The following is a 27,508-nucleotide window of genomic DNA, read 5'->3' as shown; positions in this document are numbered from 1 at the left end:
CTGCCCCCTCGTGGTCAGTGCACTCCCACGGGGGAGCGCCATTCAGCCAGAAGCTGGGCTCACGGCTGGCAAGTGAAGTGGTGGTGGCGGGAGCCTCTCCTGCCTCCACAGCAGCGTTAAGAATGTCTGACTGCTGGCTTAGGGAGTGGGCTTAAGTCATCAGTCAGACATCCCCCAACGGCTTCCAGATTGAGAGAAGGTGCAGACCAGGATGACTAACCCCCCAAGTGCACAAGTTTCATGCACCGGGCCTCTAGTTATTGTATAACTAGAAAACACACACACACACACACACACACACACACACACACACACACACACACACGCGTTTGAAGAAAAGTTTGGAAAAATAACTTGGCTCATAAGATTGGTTGTCTGGGAAAGGGGTCCACAGTTTTGAGGTGTTTCGTAAATAGATACTATGAAAACAGTATATTTTATTTCATATATTGTATTAGCAGTGATTCTTTACCTTTATAGATAGATTTCCTTGCTTTAGAGATCACAGCAGGCAGAGTATTTGTCACTTCTAAACTTTTTTTGTTTGAGATTGATTTTTTTGGATGCCCTAAAAAAAAGAAAATATTATCAATAAATTACCCTAGAAGTGACCTAATTTGAACCTTTAAAATGTTAAAAATAAATTTTAACCCACTTCTAAACCATAACCTCCTTATGTTTTTCTAATAATTTAGATAACACAGCTTTACTAACAAAAATATTTTCTCTCTGAATTTTCCTTGCTCAGCACTTGATGTTTATGAACATAACTAGTAAGAATGCAAATCAAGAAGATATTCTGCAAATAAAAATGTCAGATAAATAACTTTTTTATAATAGGAAAGTAAAAAAACTTTAATAATTCAATAAGTAAATTATCAGATAAAGTTGTTATTTCTTTTTGCAACAGCATATACTTACTTAAAAAGAAATTTATATTCCCATAGTAAAAAATTTAGTCTATAATAGAGGGAGTGATGCTTAGAAATGATGTAAAAATACATATTTTGAACATTGTAATAAACTGTGCAATAATAAAAATAGTTTGAACATGCTCATTTAGAGAAAAATACATTACAAAAAGCAGAATATGGGCATTTAGAAGAAACTTTTTCAGTGTTAATGTGAAAAAGTACTATCTTTTATGTGTTACTGTGTTGAATTTCCATAATGCATGTCTTGCAAAGAAATAGATCATTCAACTTTTCAATTTTAAGGCAAATATTTATTTTAAAATGTTTAGCTGCCATTACTTTTAGATTAAAAGCTTATGATGGAAAATAGAAACATGTATGTATCATCATTTTCATTCAATCCACACCACACAAAAAAAACACCATTATTATTGTTCTCTAATTATGGAGTAAAAATTTGGATAGTGGATTATTTGTTAATTCTTACTCTCTTTCTTTTGCTTTGTTAGGTAATATTACTGCTTATAATTAATATCTCTGTCAAATAGAAGGCTTAGAAGAGAAAACCAAAATTATAGGTAAAACTAGGAGCTACATAAATGGAAAGCAGTATTGTAAGTGATATAAAATGGATGGTGAATCTAAAATCAATTACATTTTTCTAAAATGTGCTAAAAGATTCTGATTTCACTATCTAGCAGTAAGTAGGAAGAAGAATATAGCTTATTTGAACATAAAGGCATATAATAATTATTTTTTAATTTTGCAGGTTTGTTTGCCTAATATATCTTACTTTAATTAACAGTCAAATTTCACTTATCTCTGAATTATACAGGGTATTCAGCAAAGGTAGTTTTACAGTTATTTGTATAGAAAATAGTACAATAATTAATACATAATAATATGAGAATAAACTGTTTTGCATACTCACTACTGTAAACCTACTTTTGCTCAAACCTGTAAAACATAGATTAGTAAAATGTAAAATGTAGCTAATAGAGATGATAGTAAGAGAAGTGGAGTTAGAATAAAAACTGGCAAAAGTATTGCTAGCATATATAATTACTAGAGTCCTGATGCACGAAATTTGTGCAAGGATCTCCACCTTTGCAACTGTGGCAGCTTGCCTCGGCCCTTGCATCCTTGGCTTCATCCGGAAGGTCATCCGGAAGGTCGTTTGGCTGTTTGGTCTAATTAGCATATTACACTGTTATTATTATAGATTTTGGGTTTTAGAGAACATAATAGATCAAAGAAATATCTACATTTTAAAAAAGTTCAAATTCAATATCTGTAGGAAATGTACTAGGGTAATGTTTATGTAATGCTTCTGGAGCAATGGATAATAAGTAGGGTCTGTAAATAAGTTAGATATTAGTAGATTAGATGGCTGAGGAAATGATAATGAAGGGAAAGGGAAAAATGAACATAATGTTTATTTTTCTTCCCACCAATCCTCATGTTAAGTCTTTATATTGCAGACCCTATCTTAGATTGGACAAAAGAGAAGAGGATTATAGAATGAGTTTATCTCAGTCATCTGCAGGATCTATCATGGTACAAGAGAGCAATGTTGCAGAAAAGGAAAAACAGAGTTTCAATTTAGTGATAGTGGTGAAGGAAGAGCCATGACAGGGACACTAATCATCCACTAAGAATGCATTTACTTCCACTTACGTTTTGCTAAACTATTATATTACTAAGGATAATACAATCTGATTGTTTTCATAATTAAAACTTTATAAATTTAAAAAGTCATATTTTACACTAATATATATTAATAATTACCTGGAGATTCTTTAGTCAGTGAAGGAAAATGGATGCCTTTATAAATGCTTGACCTAGCCCTAGATGTTCTATGAAATGATTTTGAAGGTTCAGTCATATGGGGTGGAAAGTCTTCATAAGTTCTGCCTAGAAATATTTAGAAAATATGTTAGACATAATATGGATTGTTTATAATTACTTTTAATACACAGTGAGTTAGTTGCCAATAGCAATATAACATTTAAAAATCTGGAGGTATAAGAAGATTGGAGGGTGATGGTTAAGGGGTGTCAAGGTTGTTTTTTCCCCCCATAATTAAAATGTTCTAAAATTGAGTGTGGTGATGAAAGCACAACCCTGTGAATGTGTACTAAAATCCATTGAATTGCACACATTAAATGAGTAAATTGTATGTGAATTATCTTATCTAATAAAAGAGTAATATGCAAATTAACCACCACTCTGCTGCACCCACCAGCCATGCCCACCAGCCAATCAGGAGCAAGTATGCAAATTAACCCAACCAAGATGGCTGCAGCCATGGAGAGAGCAGGAAGGAGGCTTGGGTTTCCCTGGTGATGGAGGAAGCCAAGCTTTCCAGACAACCTGGTCAGCCCAGGCCCCTGCTTAAGGCTACAAAGTTTCAATTATAGAAGATAAATAAATCCCAGATACCAGGGCCTCCACTTGGGTTGCCGGGGGTGTGTGGCTGGCCTGCAAACCACCACAGGCCCCTTGCCCAGGCTGCCCCACACCCCAAGGGAACCCCCACCCTGATCTGGGACACCCTTCAGGGCAAACCAGCTGGCCCCCACCCATGCACCAGGCCTCCATCCTATCTAATAAAAGAGTAATATGCAGATTGACCATCACTCCAACACACAAGATGGCTGCCCCCATATGGTCAAAGATCCTGCCCTCATGTGGACACAAGATGGCCACCACATGATGGCCAGCAGGGGAGGGCAGGTGGGAGGAACCAGGCCTGCAAGGGAGGGCAGTTGGGGGTTGGGGACCCAGGCCTGCAGGGAAGGGCAGTTGGGAGGGACCAGGCCTACAAGAGAGGGCAGTTGGGGGTGATCAAGCCTGCAGGGGAGGGCAGTTAGGGGTGACTAGGCTGGCAGAGGGGGGAAGTTGGGGGCAAACAGGCTGGCAGGGGAGCAGTTAGACATCAATCAAGCTGAAAGGGGAGTGGTTAGGGGGTGACCAGGCTGGCAGGCAGAAGTGGTTAGGGGCAATCAGGAAGGCAGGCAAGTGAGCAGTTGGGAGCCAGCAGTCCTGGATTGTGAGAGGGATGTCTGACTGCCCGTTTAGCCCGATCCTACTGGGATCAGGCCTAAATGGGCAGTCGGACACCCTCGAGGGGTCCCATATTGGAGAGGGTGCAGGCTGGGCTAAGGGACACCCCGCCTCCCTCGTGCATGAATTTCATGCACCGGGCCTCTAGTATCTCAATAAAACTATTAAAAAGATTAACATCTGACTTATCATTACAAAAAGTGGAGAATAAAGGTAGTGGAATGATATTTTCAAAGTGCTGAAAACAAAATTCACAACCAAGATTTTTATACCCAGAAAAACAATTATTAAAAATAAAGATAAAACAAAGTCATTCCCAGGTAAAAAGAAACTAAGAAATTTTGTTGTTATATTAGCAAACATGTCTTATAGAACTACTGAAGGAAATCTTCAGGGTGAAATAGAATGATATCAGGTGGTAACTCACATCTACATGAAGATATAAAAAGCAGCTTTTAGGTAATTATTTCAATAAATATAAATGACATTGTACATTTTTTACACTTTTCTTCAATTAACTAGTTAAAAGACAAATGCATAAAATTTTACTGCTGAACACATAAAACAGAACTCAATTTTACTTCTATATATGAGAACTGAATAATCCAAAAACTAAATTAGAGAAATAATTTTACTTTCAATAGCATTGCAAATAATGATATAGTGATAAATTTAACAAAGGCAAAAGGCTTATACTAAAAGTTCCAAAACATTGCTGAGGAAAATAACAATCTAAATCAGTGGTTTTCAACCTTTTCCATCTCATGACATACATAAACTAATTACTAAGATTCTGAGGCACACACAATATATATATTGACTAAGGTATTATATAAGTGTCCTTATCTCCCCATTGTCCCACCCCCCCACACTCATGCCCTTACCCGCCTGGCAAAAATATATTTTTTCCCATCTGACAGAAAAAGGTATAATTCCACCCTAGCCAGTTTGGCTCAGTGGATAGAGTGTCGGCTTGCAGACTGAAGGGTCCTGGTTTGACTCTGGTTGAAGGCACATGCCCAGGTTGTGGGCTTAATCTCCAATAGGGGGTGTGCAGAAGGCAGCGATCAATGATTTTCTTTCATCATTGATGTTTTTCTCTCTCCCTCTCCCTTCCTCTTTGAAATCAATAAAATTTTTTTTTCTTAAAAATGTATAATTTTAATCCACTCATCTGCTGATGGGCATTTAAGTTGTTTCCAAATCTTGGTTATTGTAAATTGTGCTGCTATGAAAAGAAAGAACTCTTATCATTTGCAACAGCATGGATGGGACTGGAGAACATTATGCTAAGCGAAATAAGCCAGTAGGAGAAAGAAAAATACCACATGATCTCACTCATTTGTGGAATATTATGAACAACATGAACTGATGAACAAAAATAGATCCAGAGACATAGAAGCATCAAACAATCCATCAGTTCTGAGGGAAGGCAGGGGACGGTGGGGCTGAGGGATATGAGATCAACCAAAGGACTTGTATGCATGCATATAGGTATAACCAATGGACACAGACACTAGGGGGGTGGGAGCATGTGTGCAGGTGGGGTGGGGGTGGCCAATGGAGAAAAAAGGAGACATGTAATACTTTAAACAATAAAGAATTTTTTAAAATGTATAATTTTTATTGATTTACAGAAAAATATTTATAGTAATTGCCAACCCATTTGCTCCAAAGTGACTTAAAAAAAATCAGGTGCCTATATTTGTAAATAAGGATTTCTGGTACCATGAATTAAACAATATGATGCAACTTTATTATGCAACATTACCAAAAAGATGCAACTAATGACCTATATATTTATGGTTTAAGACGACATTCACAACAGACAGCTATAATTGTGTTGACTATTGCCATTTTGTTATTTGATAATCTAAGGAAAAAGAGGTTAGTCCACTTATTAAATAGTCAAGTATTGCATGTTTTAAAAATTCTTGCAGCACACCAATATTCTGCGGCATACCAGTTGAAAGTTGCTGATCTAAATAAATAAAAAATTCAATGTTTGTGAATTAGAACATTCCTGTTTATTCATTATTTATTGAAATATAATTGACCTATACCATTGTATTACTTTTCATGTATAATTGAATAGTTTGATATATATATATATATATATATATATATATAGTAAAACCTCAATATAATGGACTAATTTGAGTGAGGGTGTATCCATTAAAGATGAAAGTCCGTTATATAATAAAGTAGGTTTCCTGATCGTGTATGTTAAAAAATTGACAAATTAGTTTACCTGCTTTTACTTATGTAGATACATTTGTGTAATTAGACGTAACTATGTATGAAACGTTTAATTTCACAGGAAATTTTTTACATGTTACTGTAATTTTAAATTTTACTGAATAGGTCTAGTAAACGCATGCATTCACCAGTCACCACAAGTAAACAAATGCACATAGCTGGGACGTGACTTAGCCAAATTTAAATATCAGCATGAGTTAAAACTGCTGCAGAAAGTCATGCCATGTGGCAAGAGAACTAATTACCACAATAATGCAGTGTGATTACATGCTAATCATTTGCTGAACATTATTTAGGAGTGGTAACTCTTGGATTTAAATACGTAGACTATGCTTGGTCAGTGTAGTTAAGTTGGTTGAGCATCATCGCATGCACTCCGGTTGCTGGCTGGACCCAGTAGGGGGCATGCAGAAAGCAGGCGATTGATGTTTCTCTCTCATCGGTGTTTCTATCTCTCTCTCCCTCTCCTTTCCTCTGTCTTTAAAAAATAGAATAAAATAAATAAAAACATTTTAAAAACTTAAAAACTTAAAAAATTAATATCTAGATATGTAATATTTATTTATGTGAGCCATACAGTCTTTTTTTCCAACATATGGGCAATTTGCTAAAATTTATTAAAAATAACAGTGAATTACTAACAAAAAAAACAGTGTTAATTTAATTATAAGCAAATCTTGGTTAAAAGCATTTTAAAATTAACTTTCAGTTAATTTTCAGATATGACACACAGACCAGAAATTTTGTCCGTTAAATCAAGGTTCACAAAATCGAGGTTTTACTGTATTGCAAAATGATTACTACAAGTATAGTTAACAATCCATTATGACACATATTTATAATTTTTTTCTTTCAATGAGAACTTTTAAGATCTACTCTCTAAGCAGTGGCTAAATGAACAATACAGTGCTATAATTATATCCCTGCCAGTCTCCCCAGTCACGGCAGAGGACCCTAGATGTGTGTTAAATTAGAAGCCTTATCCTCAGGCTGCTTCTTTTAAGATCTGCACATAGATGCTTTCATTGAAAGATTGCTTTCAGTCTGATGCCTCTGTACTGGGCCTTAGGGGATAGCTAGTTAACAATCTTTGTTGTTGTTGTTACAGTACTGTGGAAGACATGAATATAGGCCCTGCTGGCCACCAAGGGTGCATCCTCTGAATAGTAGCCAGAAAGCTGGAATACCAGACATATACACAAGCTCCTTTTTAGAAGATAGTGGCAATCTGGAGTGAGGCAGAGGGAGAGTGCAAAGATGGCACCTCTTAACCTTCCCAGTCTCTAGAGAGCACTGTAGTCAGCCCCTAGATGTCTTTTAAATTAGAAGCCTGCCTAAGGGCCACAGCATTTAAAACAAGAAAATAGGCCTCTTTCATTGAAAGACTAGTTTAGCCTGCTGCCTCTGTGCTGGGCCCCGAAATATAGCCCTGAAGGATGAGTGCACAGGACCCAGTTAAGAATTATTTTTTAGTTTGCTATTTCCTTGTGGGTCTTGTGGGTACAAGTAACATTGCTTTTCAAGGATAGATATGTTGGGGTGTCACCTCTCAGTTGGAAGTTTTAAAAGTTTGGGTGCAAGATGTAGAGTCCAAACCATTTGTTCCTCAGGGAGAATATGGGAGTCATGAATTTCCTCCCCACTGAACTGGTGGTTTATGGCAAGATTTTGTCTCAGCCTTTCCTATTCATTTCAAAGGTTTTTTTCCCCCTTATTACTTGACTAGAGGCCCAGTGCACAAAATGCATGCATGGGGGTGTGTCCCTTAGCCCAGCCTGCACTCTCTCCAATCTGGGACCCCTCGAGGGATGTCTGACTGCCCTTTTAGGCCTGATCCCAGTAGGATTGAGCCTAAACGGGCAGTCGGATCGGGCTTAAATGGGCAGTCGGATCAGGCCTAAATGGGCAGTCAGACATCCCTCTCACAATCCAGGACGGCTGGCTCCCAACTGCTCACCTGCCTGCTTTCCTGATTGCCCCTAACTGCTTCTGCCTGCCAGCCTGATCACCCCCTAATCACTCCCCTGCCAGCCTGATTGATGCCTAATTGCTCCCCTGCCAGTCTGATTGCCCCTAACTGTCCTCCCCTGCAGGCCTGGTCACCCCTAACTGCCATCCCCTGCAGGCATGGTCCCCCCAACTGCCCTCCCCTGCAGGCCTGCTCACCCCCAACTTCCCTCCTCTGCCGGCCTGGTCACCCCTAACTGCCCTCCCCTGCAGGCTTGATCACCCCAACTGCCCTCCCTTGCTGTCCTGGTCCTTCCAAACTGCCCTCCCCTGCTGGCCATATTGTGGTGCCCATCTTGTATCCACATGGGGGCAGCCATCTTGTGTGTTGGAGTGATGGTCAATTTGCATATTACTCTTTTATTAGATAGGATGTTTAAGAGTCACTCAGCTTGTGTCTGTATTTCTTTCAGAGGGAATAATGTGTGTAGCTGTATATAGGGTGTGGCAGAGAGAGAAAGTGACTTCAGGAATTTCTTATGTCACAATTTTGAACTAAAACTCTTGGAACCTTCCTATTTTTAAGATGACTGTTCTCCCAAATTGATATATAGATTTAATATTGAAACATGAATTTTTAGGGATGAAAAAAACAGGTTTAGGAAGTTTTAGAAATTTTAGAAATTAAGAGGACCATGGAAGAATCACAGGGCCGCAGAGCAGCAGAATGTATATTTCCATAGAATAGGGGAGCTGAAAAGCTGCAACAGGTACATTTCCATAGAATGAGGGAGCTTGGAAACAGCAGAAGGTTTGTATTTACAAAATAAAGGGAAGGAAGCCCCTCATCCAGAAGGAGAAGAAGGAAGCCCATGTGAGGTTTGACCTCTGAGCTCAGGAGTTACTATAGTAACAAGCGTAAGGGAATAGTAACCAATCAGAGGGGATATCAAGGCACAAAGATCTGCAGCCTTTATAAACTCTGGCAAAGGGAACTCAGTGGGACCTTTTCCCTCTCCCTACGTGGGAGTCTGTGCTGTGAGATTCTTTCCCCTTCACCACGTTGGAATCTATTCTTGTTCTTCAATAAAATTTCCATCTTTGCTATACCGCTTTCCATCCATGGAATCATTCTTTGACTCCACTGGAAAAAGAGCCCAGGAACCATCCTGCTCAGGGGAACACCGTGTATTCCAGTCCAAAAATTACGTTTTAATATAAACCTTGTCAATACTTCCAGAGTATTTTTGTGTGTGCAGAAATGAACAACCTGAAACTAAAATTTATTTGGGAATGCAGAAGATGTAGAATAGCCAAAACCATTTGTAGAAGGTAAACAAAACTGAAGGGCATTTACTTACTAATTATGAAATTAACTATAATCTTTCAGTTAACAAAACTGTGCTAAAATAATAAAATTCAAGTAGATTTGCTCAGCCAGTGTGGCTCAGTGGTTGAGCATTGAGCCCATGTATCAGGAGCTCACAATTCGATTCCCAGTCAGGGCACATGCTTGGGTTGCAGGCTGGATTCCAGTAGGGGTCATGCAGGAGTCGGCTGCCTTCTCTCTCATCACTGATGTTTCTATTCCTCTCCCCCTCTCTCTTCCTCTCTCTGAAATCAATAAGGCCCAGTTGAGGAGGCAGCTTATAGCAAGGAAGGACAGGAGATGCTTGGAGACCTGTAGAAAGGATAGGGAGGGCTCCAGAGGGTGGCAGGACTGCAGGCTAGTGGGCCGAGAGGGAGAAGAGGAAGTTGCATTATGTATCAGTTCCCTTAGAAAATTAGAAGCCCGGCCCAGGCTGAGTACCAGAGCTGCATCCCTTAGCAGCAGGCATAACATCCAAATGTGAAAAGGAAAAGCCACAGGGCTGCTGGCTGCTTGAGAGTCTGGACCTGAGACCACAGCCACGAAAGGCTGCACCTTGAAAGACAGCCCTGCAAAAGCCTGCACCACAAGGGGAAAACAGTTCAGTGCTAGGAGGAGAGAAAACCGTGGTTTCATTGTTGTTTTTGTTTTGTTGTGTCTTTGTTTTTATTCTTTAAATCCGGAACACAGGACCTTTCAGTCGCATCACTCACCTGAGGCTTTGGCACAGGGAAGGAGTCATGGACTTGAGGTGCTGGAGGAGAGGTGGGGAAGCAAGCAGGGCAGAGAGAGGTAGCCAGGAGTCCTGCCTTGGAATATTCCTAGGCTTCCAAACCTAAGTGGCCATTTCTCCCCAGAGGATCTAGCCCCTCCCAGTAACCTCAGGGCAGGAGATACAGCCTGCTATACCCTGCATTTTGAGCTTTATAGAGAAAACAAAGGCAAAGGCCAAGCTTATGGGTCTGAATAGTCTCAAGGAGGCCTTAGTGACTGAATTGGAAGAGGGGCTGCCCGCCTCACTATTCTGGGAACCAGATTGACAAAAAAATCCAGGTTGCCAGCCAACCTCATTAGTCTACATACAAGGATCTCTGTTCAACCAAGGGCAGAGTAATATTTTGGGCCACTCATGGAATAGCTCTAGGACAGGAAAAAAAAACACCCCATCATATTCCCTGATATCAAAACTCAACTCCACCTAGAGCCCTAAAGCTTGGTCAGGCAAAGAGGGCAGATTGCCCTGCCTGCTTGCAGCCAAGGTCTATGGAGACAGAAATACGCAGAGGACCAGTGGATTGCCTAGAGCTTCAAGCAGGGTTCTAAAAGTCAAAAGACAGTGCCTGACAATGATTAGCACCTAAGTAACAGGAAGCCCACAGTTGGCAGAACAGAAGAGTTAGGGTACTAAACCAGCTCCCATGGGGCATTAAAATGTGGCTGAATGATATCATTTTAAATTTTTTATTTTCTTATTATCTACTAGAGGCCTGGTGCACAAAATTCGTGCAAGGGGGGGGGTTGTGTGTGTCCCTCAGCCCAGCCTGCACCCTCTCCAATCTGGGACCCCTCAAAGGATGTCCTACTGCCAGTTTACAGGGATCAGGCCTAAACCAGCAGTCAGACATCCCTCTCACAATCCAGGACTGTTGCTTCCTAATCGCTTGCTTCCTGCCTGCCTGATTGCCCTAACCGCTTCTGCCTGCCAGCCTGATCACCCTCTAAACACTTCCCTTCCAGCCTGATCAACACCTAACTGCTCCTCTGCCAGCCTGATTGCCCCTAACTGCCCTCCCCTGCCAGCCCGGTCACCCCCAACTTCTCTCCCCTGCAGGCCTGGTCCCCCCCTAACTGCCCTCCCCTGCAGGCCTGGGTCCCTCCCAACTGTCCTCTCCTACAGGCCTGGTCGCCCCAACTGCCCTCCTCTGCTGGTCTGGTCACCCCTAACTGCCCTCCCATGCTGGCCTGATCACCCACAACTGCCCTCCCCTGCTGGCCATCTTGTGGCAGCCATTTTGTGTCCACATGGGGGTGGTTATCTTTGACCACATGGGGGTGGCCATCTTGTGTGTTGGAGTGATGCTCAATTTGCATATTACCTCTTTATTATATAGGATTTTATTTTTAATTTTTTGCACATTTTTCTGCTTTTCTCTTTTTATCCTCCTGCTGTTCTTCTCCTTTGTTGGTTTTAGTTTTCCCTTCCCTTTCTTTCTTCCCCCTTTTAAAAATTGATCTTTATTTGCTTTATTGATGTGTTATAAGTCTGGTCTCTGTTGGTTTATTAATATACCTAATTTCCTCTTCCCTGATCCTACTCCATTTCCCCTTCTCTTTTCTTTTTCTTCCTATGCATTTTTTTCTCTCTTCCCATTCCCTATTCTTCTCCTAAATTTTTAACTTGTTTCACTTCCTTAATTTAGTTCTATCTGCTTTCTCCTCTATTTTCCTTTTCAAAAAATATTTTTTTTCTTCTTGCCTTCTCTTTTCTCTTTCCTCTATTCTAAACTATTGTCCTTCCCCTATTCATCCAACTCCTTAACCTTATCTTCTCTACTTAAGCTCTTTATTTACAGACTAGAGGCTCTTTATTTACAGTCTGGGGGAGATCCCTCAGCCTGGCCTGCACTCTCTCACAGTCCAGAAGCCCTTAGGGGATGTCCGACTGATGGCATAGGTCTGCTCCCCGTCAGTTGGACAGTCAGTTGGACATCCTTAGCGCTACCATGGAGGCGCCAGCCATGACCCTGGCTTCTGGCTGAGCTGTGCTCCCCCTGTGGGAGTGCACTGACCACCAGGGGGCAGCTCCTGTGTTGAGTGTCTTCCCCCTGGTGGTCAGTGTGCATCATAGTGACCAGTCATTCCTCTGTTGGGTTAATTTGCATATTAGCCTCTTATTGTATAGGATTCTGCCACCCCCCCTTTTTCTGTGTGTTTTTTCTTTGTGTTTTTGGGTTTATTTGTTTGTTTTGTTGTGTTTTCACCTTATGTTCTTTCTTTATTTTTTTCTTTCTCTAAAATTCTTAGTCTCTTTTTACTTTCCTAATTCTCTTTACTCTGGTGGTCACTTTTGTTGGGGTTATAGTTGTCTTGTATACATTTGTGTTCTGTTCCTTCTGTGGCATGTCTTGTTGTGTTTTATTTTGTACTGTTTAGTCAGAACTTCCACAAAGGCTGGAACAATGTGGTAAGGAGTGAGCAACATAATCAGATACCCTGAGAGGAGACTCCATCCATGAACATTGAGACCCAACTACATCAGGATAACCCAAACATCTCAAGTAAGGGACCTCCTTAGAACACCCAGCACAGGAGACCTGAGAGACTGTACCACTGGGTCCCACAAAAAATCAGTACTACATGAGACCAATCCAAAAACATCTGGGTGGAAAAGCAGTTAGATATAATACACAGAAACAAGTTCAAATGCACAGCAAAAAAGGGGAAACAATGAATCCCCAAATGAAATAAAAGTAGGAATCACCAGAAAAGCAACTAAGTGAAATGGAGGCAAGAAATTTGTCAGAGAAAGAATTCAGAGTAATGGTTATAAGGATGCTCAAATGTCTGGATGTGAAATTCACCAACATGTGTAAGAATCAGGAAGAGATAAAGAATGACATAGCTGCAATAAGTAACAGAATGGAAGGTTTCAACAGTAGACTATAAGAAGCTGAGGACCAAATCAGTAAGTTAGAAGACAAGGTAGAAAAAAGTACCCATACAAAGATACAAGTGGGGAAAAAAAATGAAAAATCAGCAGGACAGTCTAAGGGAATGTTGGGATAACACAAAACAAAACAACATCTACATATTGCGGGTGCCAGGAGGAGAAGAAGCTGAGCAAGGATTAGAAAACCTGTTTGAAGAAATAATGACAGAAAACTTCCCTGACTTTGGGAAGACAAAAGTCACACAAGTCCAAGAAGCACACAGAGCCTTAAACAAGATGATCCTCAAAAGACCGACACCAAGATATATTGTAATTACATTGGCAAAAGTAAAAGAAAAAGAAAGAATCGTAAAGGCCACTAGAAAGAGACAGAAAGTTACCCACAAGGGATCTCTCATTAGACTAAAAACTGATTTCTCAACAGAAACACATCATGCCAAAAGTGAATGGCATGAAGTATACAAAGTGATGCAAAGCAAGGGACTGAACTCAAGAATACTTTACCCAGCAAGGCTAACATTCAAAATTTAAGGTGAAAACAGGAGCAAATGGAAATGAAAAAAACAAACAAACAAACAAACAAAAAACTGGGGTAGCAATATTTATATCTGACAAAATAGACCTCAAAATGAAGGCCATACCAATAGATAAGGAAGACCACTTCATAATACTAAAGGGAAGGATACAACAATAGGCTATAACTCTGGTAAAAATCTATGCACTCAACACAGGAGTATCTAAATATATAAAAAAAACTTCTGGAGGATCGCCTACAACTGCTCAGCCCTGCCGGCCATCTTGTGGCAGCCATCTTGTGTCCACATGGGGGTGGCCATCTTTGACCACATGGGGGCAGCCATCTTGTGTGTTGGAGTGATGGTCAATTTGCATATTACCTCTTTATTATATATGATTATTATTTGTGATGATTAGTTTTCAACTAGTTGCCAAGGCCATTCAATTGAAATAGGACTCTCTTTTTACAAATAGTGCTGGGACAATTGTATAGACACTTGCAAAAAGATGAACCTGAAACTTTACTTATTTTTAAAAAAATTCCTCACCCAATGATATGTTTTTCATTGATTCTAGGGAGAAAAGGATGAGGGAAAGAGAGAGAGAAACATTGATTGTCTCCCATATGTGTCCTGACCAGGGATCAACTCTCCAACCTGGGTATGTGTCCTGACTGGGAATCAAACCAGTGACCCTTTGAGCCCACCAATTGAGCCACTACACAGTTGGCCAGGGCTGAAACTGAAAGTTTAGTCCCCACTACACAAAACAATTAACTCAAAATAAGTTAATAGTTTAGAACTTATTATAAACTCTTAGAAAAAAAATCTTGAGACTTTGAATTAAGCAATACCTTTTAAGATACAAGTTTAAAAGAATCAGTCATAAAAAATTAGTAAAATAGGCTTTGTCAAAATTCAAACTATTAAATATTATTAATAAAGTTAAGACAAGCCATAGACTGGAAAACATTTACAAATCATGCATCTAATAAAGGAGTTGTATCCAACTACAGAATATATAAAGAACTCTTAAAAACACAACTTTGCAAGTGGCAAAAAAATGTGAAGATATTTCTCCAAAGAAATATGCAAATGGCTAATAAGCACATGAAAAGATGCCAACGTAATTTGTCATCAGGAAAATGCAAAGTGAAACCACAAGAAAATGCCATTTCACATCCAATAGAATGTCTATAATCAAAAGGAAAGACAATAGCAAAATGTTGGCAATAATGGGGAGAAATAGAAACCTTCATATTTTGCTGACTTGTATGTAAATGGTAAGCCATTTTGGAAAACAGTTTGACATTTAAAAAAAAATAGCTAAACATGAGTTTACAATACCACACAGTATTTCTATTTTTAGATATCCGCTTAAGAGAAATGAAAACATTATGTCTTCACAAAGACCAACATGTGAAAGTTCAGAGTAGCATTATTTATTATATAGCCAAAAAACTGGAATAAACCCTAATATCTATCAACCTGAGAATGGAGAAAGAATATAGCTACAGCTAGCATACAAGAGAATATTATTTTGCACTAAAAATGAATGGAATATAATACATGTTACAGTATAGATGAACCTCAAAAACAAAATGAAAGAAGATACATACAAAATACCACATATTGTACGAATACATTTATATGAAATATCCAAAAGAGTCAAATATATAGACACAGAAGGCAGATTAATGGTTGCCTGCAATTGGGAACTAACTAAACTGTCATGAAGGATCTTGTTTTTCCTAAATACTAACTGCATTTAAAAATTTTTAAGTAATAGTTGACATTCAATATTATGTGGTATTCATTTTAGGTGTATGGCATAGTGGTTATACAATCATATACTTTACAAAGTCATCCCAGTGATGTTTCCACTACCTACCTGGTACCCTATACTATACTTATTACAATATTATTGATTATATTTCCTATGCTGTACTTTACATCCCTGTGACTATTTTGTAACTACCAATCTGTACTTCTAAATCCCTTCACCTTTTTCAATCAGTCCACCAACCCCCTTCCCATCCATCAACTATCAGTCTGTTCTCAGGTGTGATATGATATCTCATTGTGATTTAACTTACATTTCTCGAAAGATTAGTGACATTAAGCATCTTTTCATATGTCTGTATGTCCTCTTTGAATTAGTGTCTATTCAGGTGCCCTGCCCACTTTTTAATTGGATTCTTTGTGTTTAGAGTTTTTGTTTGTTTGTTTTGTTTTGTTTTGGTATTGAGTTGTGTGAGTTCTTTATATATTTTTGTTATTAACCCTTTGTCAGATGTATCATTGGTGAATATCTTCCTGTATTCAGTGGGTTGTCTTTTTGAAGATTTTCTTTACTGTGCATAAGCTTTTTAATTTGATGTAGTTTAATTTGTTCTTTTTTTCTTTTGTTTCCCTTGCCTGAGGAGATGCATTAGAAAAAGGCGTTGCTAAGAGAAATTTCAGAGATTTTACTGCCTATGTTTACTTCTAGGAGTTTTATGACTTCAAGTCTTACATTTAATCCTTTAATCCATTTTGTTTATTCTTGTATGTTGTGTGAAAAGATAGTCCAGTTTCATTTTTTGGATATATCTGTCCAATTTTCTCAGTACCATTATTGAACAGACTGTCTTTATTGAATGTTCTTGCCTCCTTTGTCAAATATTAATTGACATTATAGGCATGGATTCATTTCTGGACTCTATTCTGTTGCATTAATCTATGTGTCTGTTTTTATGCCAGTGACATGCTGTTTTTACTACTACAGCCTTGTACTATAGTTTGATATTAATTAGCATGACACCTCCAACTCCCCCTCCGAAGTGTTGGGACACTTGGGGCCTATGGTCACATCGGCAAGCTGGAGGGAGGGTCGCATACTCCAGGACTCATAGGCGCCTGCAGCTGATGAGGCTGAAATCACGGTATCCTTGGGTCTGCAGCTGAAGTCCTAGTATATATGAGTCTTGTCCTGCCTTCAAGATAGCATGGTTTCTATGCCAGTGCCGGCTGCGTGGGTGTGCTTGCAGTGGTAGCTGGGGTTCCCTGTCTAAGAGAGCCCAGTCCACCAGCCCCCAAACATCTTGCAGGATCTAACCATCCCTCATTCACACACACACACACACACACACACACACACACACACACACACACCACACATGTCCACACACTCCCATTTCACTCTCTCACTCACTCATACTCTCTCCCTCACTGCTGTCTTGCCAGCCGCCATCTTCCCTCTGCTTTGTTTCTTTTTATAGCCTATGTTTTAAATTATTAGAAAGCAGGAGGAGAGCATAAGGGAGCTTTGGGACAACAGGAAGTGAAGTAACATACGTATAATAGGGGTACCAGAAGAACAAGAATAGAAATAAGGATTATAAAACCTATTTGAAGAAATAATAACACAAAACATCTTTGGTTTGGGGAAGAAAAAAGTCACACAAGCGCAGAGTCCCAAACAAGATGAACCCAAAGAACCACACTAATACCTCATAATTACAATGTAATTCTATTTTTATGTAAGTATTGCTACCCCCACTTTTTATTTGAATTTTCATAAAATATCTTTTTTCTATCCCTTTACTTTCAGTCTGTGTGTTCTGAGGCAGGTCTCTTGTAGACAGCATATATATGGGTCTTGTCTTGTTATCTATTTGGCTACCCTATGTCCTTTTTTAAAAAATATATTTTATTGATTTTTTACAGAGAGAAGAGAGAGGGATAGACAGTTAGAAACATCGATGAGAGAGAAACATCGATCAGCTGCCTCTTGCACACCCCCTTCTGGGGATGTGCCTGCAGCCAAGGTACATGCCTTTGACCGGAATCGAACCTGGGACCCTTGAGTCCGCAGGCCGATGCTCTATCCACTGAGCCAAACCAGTTTCGGCTACCCTATGTCTTTTGATTAAAGCATTTAAGCCATTTCCAATTAAAGTGATATTTGATAGGTACATATTTATTGCCATTTTATTTTTTATAACTGTGTTAGTCTTTTTAAAATTTCTTTTTCTTAAAAAGACCCTTTAACATATCTTTTAATTGGCTTGGGGGTAATAAATACCTTTAGCATGTTCTTGTCTGGGAAGCTCTTTGCTTTACCTTCAATTTAAAAACATGTTTTTATTGATTTCAGAGAATGTAAGGAAAATTGTGAGAGAAATATCAATATGAGAGAAACATTGATCAACTGCCATCTGCACACCCCTTACTGGGGATTGAGCCCACAACCTGGGCATGTGCTCTTATCAAGGAATCTAACTGGTAACCTTCTGGTGTATGGGATGATGCTCAACCAACTAAGCTATACTGGCTGGGCTCACCTTCAATTTTAAAGATAGCCTTGATGGGTAGAGTAGTTGTGGTTATAGATCCTTGCTTTTCAACACTTTGAATATTTCTTGCTAATCCCTCCTGGTCTGGAATGTTTCTGTTGAGAAATTATTTGACAGTCTTATGGGAGCTCCCTTGTAGTTAACTAATTTTCTTTCTCTTGCAGATTTTAAGATTCTCTCTTTGTTTTTAACCTTTTCCATTTTAATTATGATGTGTCTTGGTGTGGGTCCCTTTCTATTTTTGAGACTCTCTGTGCTTCCTGAATTTATTTGTCTTTTTTTTCCCATTGGGTTAGGAAAGTTTTCAGTCATTACTTCTGCAAATAGTTTATTGATCCCTTACTCTCTTTTCCTTCTGGTACCCCTGATATGGATGTTGCTATGCTTATTGTTGTCCCATATGTCCCTTAAACTATCCTCATTTTTAAAATTCTGTTTTTCTTTTTGTAAATTTGCTTTTGTGTTTTCTGTTACCTTGTTTTTCAAATCACTACTTCATCCAATTTGCTGTTGATTCCTTCTAGTGTATTCTTTTTTGAAATTGATTTTGAGAGAGAGAGAGTGAGAGAGAGAGAGAGAGAGAGAGAGAGAGAGAGAGAAAGGGAGAGAGAGGATAATATACACAGAGAAACATTGATGTGAAAGAAAAACATTGATTGGCCGTCTCTCACAAGTTCCCTAGTTGGTAATCAACCCTGCAACCCCAATAAGTGCCCTAACCAGGAATTGAACCCACAACCTTTTGGTTTATGGTACAATGCTCTAACCAAAACCAACTGAGCCATACCATCCAGGGCAATTCCTTCATGTCAGATAGTGTATTCTTCATTTTGACTGTTTTTATGGTTTTTATTAGTATGTCCTTTTTAAATGACCACTATCTTTTTATTGAAGTTCTCACTTAAGTTTATCTATTCTTCACTTATGTTCCTTGAGCATCCTTGTAATCATTCTTTTGAACTCTGTATCTTATAGCTTGCTTACCTCCATTTTATTTAGTTCTTTTTCTGGGGATTTCTTCTGTTCTTTTCATTAGGATATGTTTCTTTACCTCCCCATTTTGGATGTCTTTTTGTTTTTGTATCTGTTTACTAGGTAGATCTGCTATGTCTTTCTGTTATGGCCTTATGTAGTAGGTGTTTTGGGGGCTAAGTGATACAACCTCCCTGATCACTTGAGCTAAACGATCTATCTAGGAATGTCCCTTATCTGGATTATGTGAGCTCTCCTGTTTTATTTGAATCTTGATTGCTTTATGCCCATCAGTGGGTAGGGTTGACCTTCAAGTTGTCTATTTTTGAGCAATGACCCTAGTAACAGTATAAGTGAGAGCTGACATCACAAAGCAGAATTTTCCCCAGCATGGTCTTGTGTCTGCCTACATGTCCCCTTGGGTATGACACGTGTGGGAATAATTGGGTTTTCCTCTGATGTGGACTAAAACCCACCACCAGATGTGTTGGGTTCTATGGCCTCCTGGAATGGTCTCTGTTAACATCAATAGTAGGTGCTGTCTGTGACTGGCCCTAGGCTATCAATAAGGAGTTACAAAGTGATCCACAGTATGTGTCTGCTTCTGCTTGGTCCATGTGCTCACTGGAGGGGCTAAGCTGCACACCAATGCTGGCTTTCACCAGTACTGAGATAGGGGGCAGGTATACAAAAGGCCAAAAGTACCCTGAGATCTGCTCTTGCTTGCCAACTGCTTCATCACCCCCTATGTCTGCTTGGACATCCTCAAGAGCCTACTAGGCAAATCTTCATAGTACGTCCAGATCTACTTGTCACCTCCATGGTACGTGAGCTAATCCAGGCCAGGGTTAGGAGTGTAGATCTATTGGATATCCGGTACTGGTATGGTGTTGGTCAGGCATATGCAGGGTGGCGAGAGGAATTGTCCCTATCCCAAAGCCTCACAAATCAGTCTCCTTGTGTCCTTCAACATTCCCTAAGACTTCCCAGACTTCCTCAATAGCTCTCCAATAAAGTATGCAGCACAAGTCTATACTGGCTAATGCTAGCAGACTCCTCCATAGGGTGGGATTTCAGCAGGGTTGGTCCACTAGGAGAAAAGGGTAGTGGCAACTGCATCTCTCATGGGGGGATAGCACTGTCTGGCAAGCAAGGAGAAAAATGGTTGCTTCACAATTCAGTTTCTCCCTGAACCTATCTCTGACAATCCCTGAGTCCACCAGACTTCCTTAAGAGCTCTTCAAGATAGTCTTCACCAGGTGCCCAGGCTGGCTGCAGCCAGTAGACTCCTCTACAGAGTACAAATTTGACAAGGTGACATGTCATAAAGTATTTTATTGGAATGACAAAATGTCCTAGAATTTAATTTACTAAAATTCTTAACTCAATTAAGATGGGTGAATTTTATGGTATACCAATTGTATCTCAATGAAGTGTTTTAAAAATAATTGCTATGCCTAGGCTATGTGGCTCAATTGGTTGGAGCATCCTATATAATAAAAGGGTAATATGCTAATTAGACCAGATGTCTTTCAGATGTCCTTACTGACAAAGCTGGGCCTGGGACAAGCCGCGGTCCCAGGCCCCAGCGGCTGCGGCTGCGGCCCAGGCAAAGCCACCCACCCCTGGTCCTGGGTGCCTGTGGCCAGCCCTGGTGAAGCCGCTCCAGTCCCGGGCGCCTGTGCCTGTGCCTGTGGCTGGCCTGGGCGAAGCTGACTCAGGTCCCGGGTGCCTGTGGCTGGCCAGAGGGAGGAAAGCCCGGGTCCTGGCCAGAGAGTGAAGCCTGGGTCCCGGGTGCAGGGCTGAGGCAGAGGCAGTTAGGGGTGATCAAGCAGGCAGAGGTGGTTAGGGGTAATAAGGCAGGCAGGCAGAGGGGTTAGGGGCAATCAGGTAGGCAGGAAGGTGAGTGGTTAGGAGCCAGTGGTCCTAAATTGTGAGAGGCATGTCCAACTGCTGGTTTAGTGTGGGATCAGACCTAAATGGGCAGCTGGACATCCTCTGAGGGGTCCTGGATTGGAGAGGGTGCAGGCTGGGCTGAGGGATCCCCCCATGCATGAATTTTGTGCACTGGGCCTCTAGTTGTCTCATAAATGGGTTCAATTCTCAGTTGGGGCACATATAGGAGGCAACTAATGGAAGTTTCTCACATCAATGTTTCTTTCTCTTTCCCTTCTTCTTTCTCTAAAATCCATAAATATATCCTCATGTGAGGGTTGAAAAATAATAATAAAATAAAATAATTTCTATGGCACAAGCATGGTGGCATAAGAGTTCCTTCTGGTCTCTCCCCTTGAAATTACAACAAGTTGAAAATATGTAATTCAACAAAGAATTCCCTGCTCAACTCACTAACACATCTGAGAGCTTGGCACATCGAAACATCTGAAGATGGGCAAATTTGAGAAAATAAGGTAGGAGGGAAGAGGAAGGAACAAAGATGTGTACCACTGACAGCCCAGAGCTCACCGTGTGGTCAGGAATAAGGGACAAATCAGGTTTACACTCTGAGTTGAGTGGTAGAATAATCATTTCTGCCTGAGTGTTCAGCAAAAACTGTGGCTGAACCCCATAATAGGCAGACATAAAACACAGAGGTGTGGCAGCTGTTTTCTAGCAGCTGACATTACCAGGCAGGAAACAAAATCACTGAGCTTAGCTGCCTCCCCTTACCCTCCTAGAGCCCAGCTTCTCCTCACAGTGCATAGCAGAAGTTGCAGCACTGAGTGTAGGATTATAGAGAACACTATATTATATCTGAGACCTGATCATAGAGGAGATGCCCACCTCCACAAGAAATACAAGGTATTTCCCACGGCTTAATGAAATTTGAGAAGCCAGAAGAATGAAAGAAGAAAGAGGAGAAATGGTGGCCAAACAGGCAGACATGTCCTGCACCTTGTCCCAGAGAAGATAAAGGGAGCAACTAAATCGAATAACATTCACCCAGAATTGGCCAATTGGACACAGCTGGTGAGACAATTCGCTACTGGGAAGGGCAGAGGATGCCTGGAGAATGGTAGGACTGGGTATCTGGGCTGGAGAGAGATGCATGACCACTGGGCTGAGAAAAAGCTGCACTGCACCAAGTCTGTGTCCCTTGGGGACAGGCGTAATATCTGACTGTGCAAAGGAAGTCCACAGGGCTGCTGGCAGCTGGGGAATCCTATCTAATAAAAGAGTAATATGCAAATTGACCATACCTCCACTATACCCACAAGCCATGCCCACCAGCCAATCAGGAGTATGCAAATTAACCAAACCAAGATGGCTGTGGCCACGGAGCAAACAGGAGGCTTGGGTTTCCCGGCAATGGAGGAAGCCAAGCTTCCTGCACACCCTGGCTGGCCCAGGCCTCTGCTCAAAGCTACAAAGTTTCAATTATAGAAGATAAATAAATCCCAACAAAAATGGCTACAGCCATGGAGCGAGCAGGAGGCTTGGGTTTCCTCGGCAATGGAGGAAGCAAAACTTCCAGGCTGGCCCTGGCCTCTACTCAAGGCTACAAAGTTTTAATTATAGAAAATAAATAAATCCCAGATCCCAAGGCCTCCACTTGGGTTGCCAGGGGGCATGGCCGGCCTGCAAACCATCACAGGCCCCTCACCCAGGCTGCCCCATGCCCTAAGGGAACCTCCACCCTGATCCAGGACGCCCTTCAGGGCAAACCAGCTGGCCCCCACCCGTGCACCAGGCCTCTATCCTATCTAATAAAAGAATAATATTCAAATTAACTGTCACTCCAATACACAAGGTAGCTGTCCCCATGTGGACACAAGATGGCCACCACATGATGGCCAGCAGGGGAGGGCAGTTAAGGGTGACCAGGCTGGCAGAGGAGGGAAGGTGGGGGCGATTGGGCATGCAGGGAAGAGCAGGTGAGGGGTACCCAGGCCTGCAAGGGAGAGCAGTTGTGGGGGGACTAGACCTGCAGGGGAGGGCAGTTAGGGGCAATCAGGCTGGCAGGGGAGCAGTTAGGCATCAATCAGGCTGGCAGGGGAGTGGTTAAGGGGCAATCAGGAAGGCAGGCAGGTGAGCAGTTGGGAGCCAGCAGTCCTGGATTGTGAGAAGGATGTCCAGCTGCCCGTTTAGGCCCGATCCCAGTAGAATCGGGCATAAACAGGCAGCTGGACATCCCTTAAGGGGTCCCAGATTGGAGAGGGTGCAGACTGGGCTGAAGGACACACTCCCCTTGCATGAATTTCATGCACTGGGCCTCTAGTCTAGATATAAGTCCACAGTCATGGGAGGCTATGCTCAGAAAGGTGGCCTGAAGAGCTGCCCAAGCAGCATGGTGCCAGTGAGGAGAGAAACTTGCAGTCATGTGGTTGTTTTGTCTTACTTTTATCTTTACTTTTATTTATCTAACCCAGTTCAGAGGACCTTTCAATTACAAACACTCACTCGAGGCTGTGGTGCAGGTAAAGGTGCAAATTTGTGGTGTCTGGGGAGAGGCTATGGAGGAGAGCAGAGCAGGGAGAGGTGGCCAGGAATCTAGCATGGAGACATTAGTGAGACTCTAAACCGAAGTGGCCATTTTTCACCTGAGCCAGCCCTTACCAGCAGCCTCAAGGAAGATAATACTGCCACACCCAGCTTACACCTTTAGCTTTACAAAGAAAACAAAGACTCTGAAGAGCCCCAAAGAGACCTCAGGGACTAGGTGGAAGGGGCCCTTTCATTTCCAGAAAGTGATACATCAACACCCGCACCTAAAACCCTGTCAGAAACAGACACTTGAGTGATTAAGATTAGCAGGCAGACAGGCAAAGCAGGCAGATTGGTCCTGCCTGCTTGCAGCCAAGGCTTGTGGACACAGACACAGAAGGGCAGTGGATCACATGGAACTTCAACATGGTGCAGACCACCTAACTGGAAACTCAGAAGTGGCAGTCAGAATAGAAAAGTGGGGTCTTAAACCAACCCTCATGGGACATTAAAACTTGGCTGAAGTGAATGACACTTGACTTATTTTTTTTTAAGTTTGTTTTATTTATTTTTTAGTGTTATTTTTTCTTTATTCTATTTTTATTTTTATTGTTATTTTATCTTATTTTTAAAAAATTTTCACCTTTTACTTCCTCACTTCTCCCTTTTTCATCCTATTTTCTCTTCTCCTATCCCTGCTTTAGTTTTTCTCTTTCCATTCTTTTTACCCCATGTTAACAATTGATCACCTTTATCTGCTTTATTATTATTATTTTTTTTTTGGAGAACAAGAAAAATAGGTATATTTGCATTGCGCTTATTAATTTGTGCAGTTATTCAGTGTCTGGTAAGTTAATGTTCAAGAAAAAATATTTTTAATAAAATGTTCTATTATTTTATGTTAACAACTAGGGGCTAGGTGCACAAAATTCATGCACAGGGGGTGAGGGGAGGGAGTGTTCCCTTAGCCCAGCCTGCACCCTCTCCAATTGGGGATCCCTTGGGGGATGTCCGACTGCCGGTTTAGGCCCAATCCCGAGATTGGGCCTAAACCTGCGGTCAGACATCCCTCTTGCAATCTGGGACTGCTGGCTTCTAACCGCTCATCTGCCTGCCTGCCTGATCTCCCCTAACTGCCTCTGCCTGCCTGATCTCACCCCCAACTGCCCTCCCTGGCCGGCCTGATTTTGCCCCCAACTGCCCTCCCCTGCCAGCTTGGTTGCCTCCAATGGCCCTCCCCTGCAGGCCTGTTTGCCCCTAACTGCCTCTGCCTCAACTCCCACCACCATGGCTTTGTCTGGAAGGAAGTCGGACATCTGGAAGATGGCCGGTCAACCAGGTCTAATTAGCATATTACCCTTTTAGTAGTATAGATAGATTATATAGGATAAGATTGCTTAAATGGGGGGGAGGGACCTTTTTCAGCAGGAGGAGGTGCTTTTGGCAGACAAAAACACATAATCCCTATATCTGGACTAATAGCCAGCCATATGCACTATACTGCCAAACCAGTCATGAAAAAATTGAACTGCTTTCTTTTTTTAAAAATTTTATTTATTTATTTATTTTATTTTATTTTTTGTAGCTGTTTCCACTTGTTTTGTGTGTTTTTTTTAATTTCTTTATTGATTAAGGTGTCACATATCTGTCCTCATCCCCCCATTCCCATCCCACACCCCTCCCCACAGATGCCCCAACCCCCTGTTGATCTTAACCATTGGTTAGGCTCGTATGCATGCACACAAGTCCTTTGGTTGATCTCTCCCCCTCCTCTACCCTCCCTCTGAGGCCTGATAGTCCAATCGATGCCTCCTTGTTTCTGGTTCTGTTCTTGTTCATCAGTCTATGTTGTTCATCATTTCCCCTAGATGAGCGAGATCATGTGTCACTAGAAATATACTTATAAGAACTGAATGTGAGATGAGCAATAATATCTGCTTTATTGATGTGTTATTATTATTGTAGTATCTGTTGACTTACTAATATATCTAATTTCCTCTCACCTGCTCAAAGTCCATGCACCCTTCTCTTTTCTCTCCACTAGATAACTTTTTTATGCTTTCCCCCCCCCTCCTCTCTTGCTCTCTTTTTCTCCTAATTGTTTAATTAACTTCACTCACTAAAATCAGCCGAGAAAACCTGAGATATTGAACCACTGGGTCCCACAAAACATCTACTATATAAGGCAAACTCAAAAAATCTGGGTGGCATAGTAGTTTGATCTGATGCAGAGAAACAAGGATAAAGTAACATCAAAAATGTAAAGACAAAGAAAAAAACACCCATATGAAAGAAAAGGAGGACTCACCAGAAAAGGAAATAAATAAAATGGAAGCAAGCAATTTGTCAGAGAAAGAATTAAAAGCAACGGTTATAAGGATACTGGAAAAGCTAGAAGACAAATTCGCCACGTGTAAGAATCAAGAGGAAATGAAGAATGACATAGCTGCAATAAGGATCACTGTGGAAGGTTTCAACAGTAGACTAGAAGAAGCTGAAAACCAAATCTGCAAGTCAGAAGACAAGGTAAAAAAAGACAAGAGTACCAACTTGAAAAAAAAAACCCAAAAACTTAAAAAGCAGGAGGAGAGTCTAAGAGAGCTTTGGGACAACATGAAATGAAACAACACCCTCATAATGGGGATGCCAGAAGGAGAGGAAGATAAGCAAGGAATAGTAAACCTGTTTGAAGAAATAATGACAGAAAACTTCCCTGACTTAGGGGAGAAAAAACTCACATAAGTCTAAGAAGCACAGAGAATCCCAAACAAGATGAACCCAAAAAGTCAGACTCCAAGACACACCATAATTAAATTGGCAAACATCAATAACAAAATAAGACTATTAAAGGTTGCCAGAGAGAGACAGAAAGTAAGGTACAAGATCTCCCATTTGACTATGAACTGATTTCTCAACAGAAACACATAAGGCCAGAAGGGAATTGAATAAAACATACAAAGTGATGCAAAGTAAGGGACTGAATCCAATAATACTATACCCAGCAAGGCTGTCATTCAAAAATTAAAGGTGGAATCAGGAGCTTCATAGACAAAAAAGGATAAGAGAGTTTATTACCATCAAACCAACAATGCAAGAAATGCATTAAATGCTCCAATCAAAATATATAGAGTAGCTGAATGGATGAGAAAACATGACCCAGATATATATGCTGTTTACAAGAGACCCATTTCATAATACTAAAGGGAGTAATTAAACAAGAGGATATAACTTTGGTAAACATATATGCACCCAATACAGGAGCACCCAAATGCATAAAAAAGCTTTTGGAATATATTAAGGGAGAGATGAACAGCAATACGATCAAATTAGGGGATTTTATATCCAATGACACCATTGCATAAATCCTCCAAACAAAAAATTAGAAAGAAAATAGTAATCCTAAATGACTCACTAGATCAGATGGAACTAATTGACATCTTCAGAACATTTCACCCCAAAAGATACAAAATATATTCTTCTCAAGTGCACATTGGGCATTTTCAAAGGTAGAGCACATATTGGGACACAGGCAAATTCTCTTCAAATTCAAGAAGACTGAAATCATATTAAGCATCTTCTGAAATCACAATGGCATAAAATTAATAAACTGCAATAAAAACAACAATCAAGTACTTTGAAACTAAATATAATGCTATTAAACAATGATTAGGTTACCAAAGAGATCAATGAAAACACAATGATCCAAAATATATGGGACACAATGAAAGCAGTCCTGAGAGGGAAGTTCATAGCACTATAGACCTATCTAAAACAAACAAACAAATAAACAAAAACAAACAAAAAAAACAAAACAAGAAAAACTGGTAATAAGTTATTTAACAATACAACTTAAAAAATTACGAAGAGAGCAACATGAACAGCTCAGAGTAAACAGATGGAAGGAAATAATAAAGATCAGTGCAGAAATAAATGACATAGAGACCAAAAAAGCAATACAAAAGATCAATAAAACAAAGAGCTAGTTCTTTGAAAGGATAAACAAGATTGATGAACCTCTAGCCAGGCTTATGAAG

General features: G+C 40.6%; 1 protein-coding gene across 2 annotated transcripts in view; it reads right to left on the bottom strand.

Annotated features, from left to right (window-relative positions):
* Positions 1-27,508, bottom strand: part of LOC114227992 (coiled-coil domain-containing protein 7-like) — a 245,064-nt gene that overhangs the window by 19,866 nt on the left and 197,690 nt on the right. For both annotated transcript variants that reach the window (XM_054716617.1, XM_054716618.1), the window contains 2 exons: positions 2,703-2,828; positions 473-568 (listed from right to left, as the gene is read on the bottom strand). In XM_054716617.1, coding sequence (XP_054572592.1) covers positions 473-568; positions 2,703-2,828 — 222 coding nt within the window. The remainder of the gene's footprint in view (positions 1-472; positions 569-2,702; positions 2,829-27,508) is intronic.

Source organism: Eptesicus fuscus, chromosome 5 (genome assembly GCF_027574615.1).
Source record: "Eptesicus fuscus isolate TK198812 chromosome 5, DD_ASM_mEF_20220401, whole genome shotgun sequence".
Lineage (NCBI taxonomy): Eukaryota > Metazoa > Chordata > Mammalia > Chiroptera > Vespertilionidae > Eptesicus > Eptesicus fuscus.
The sequence above is the reverse complement of the archived record's forward strand: the minus strand, read 5'-3'. Positions and strand labels throughout refer to the sequence as shown.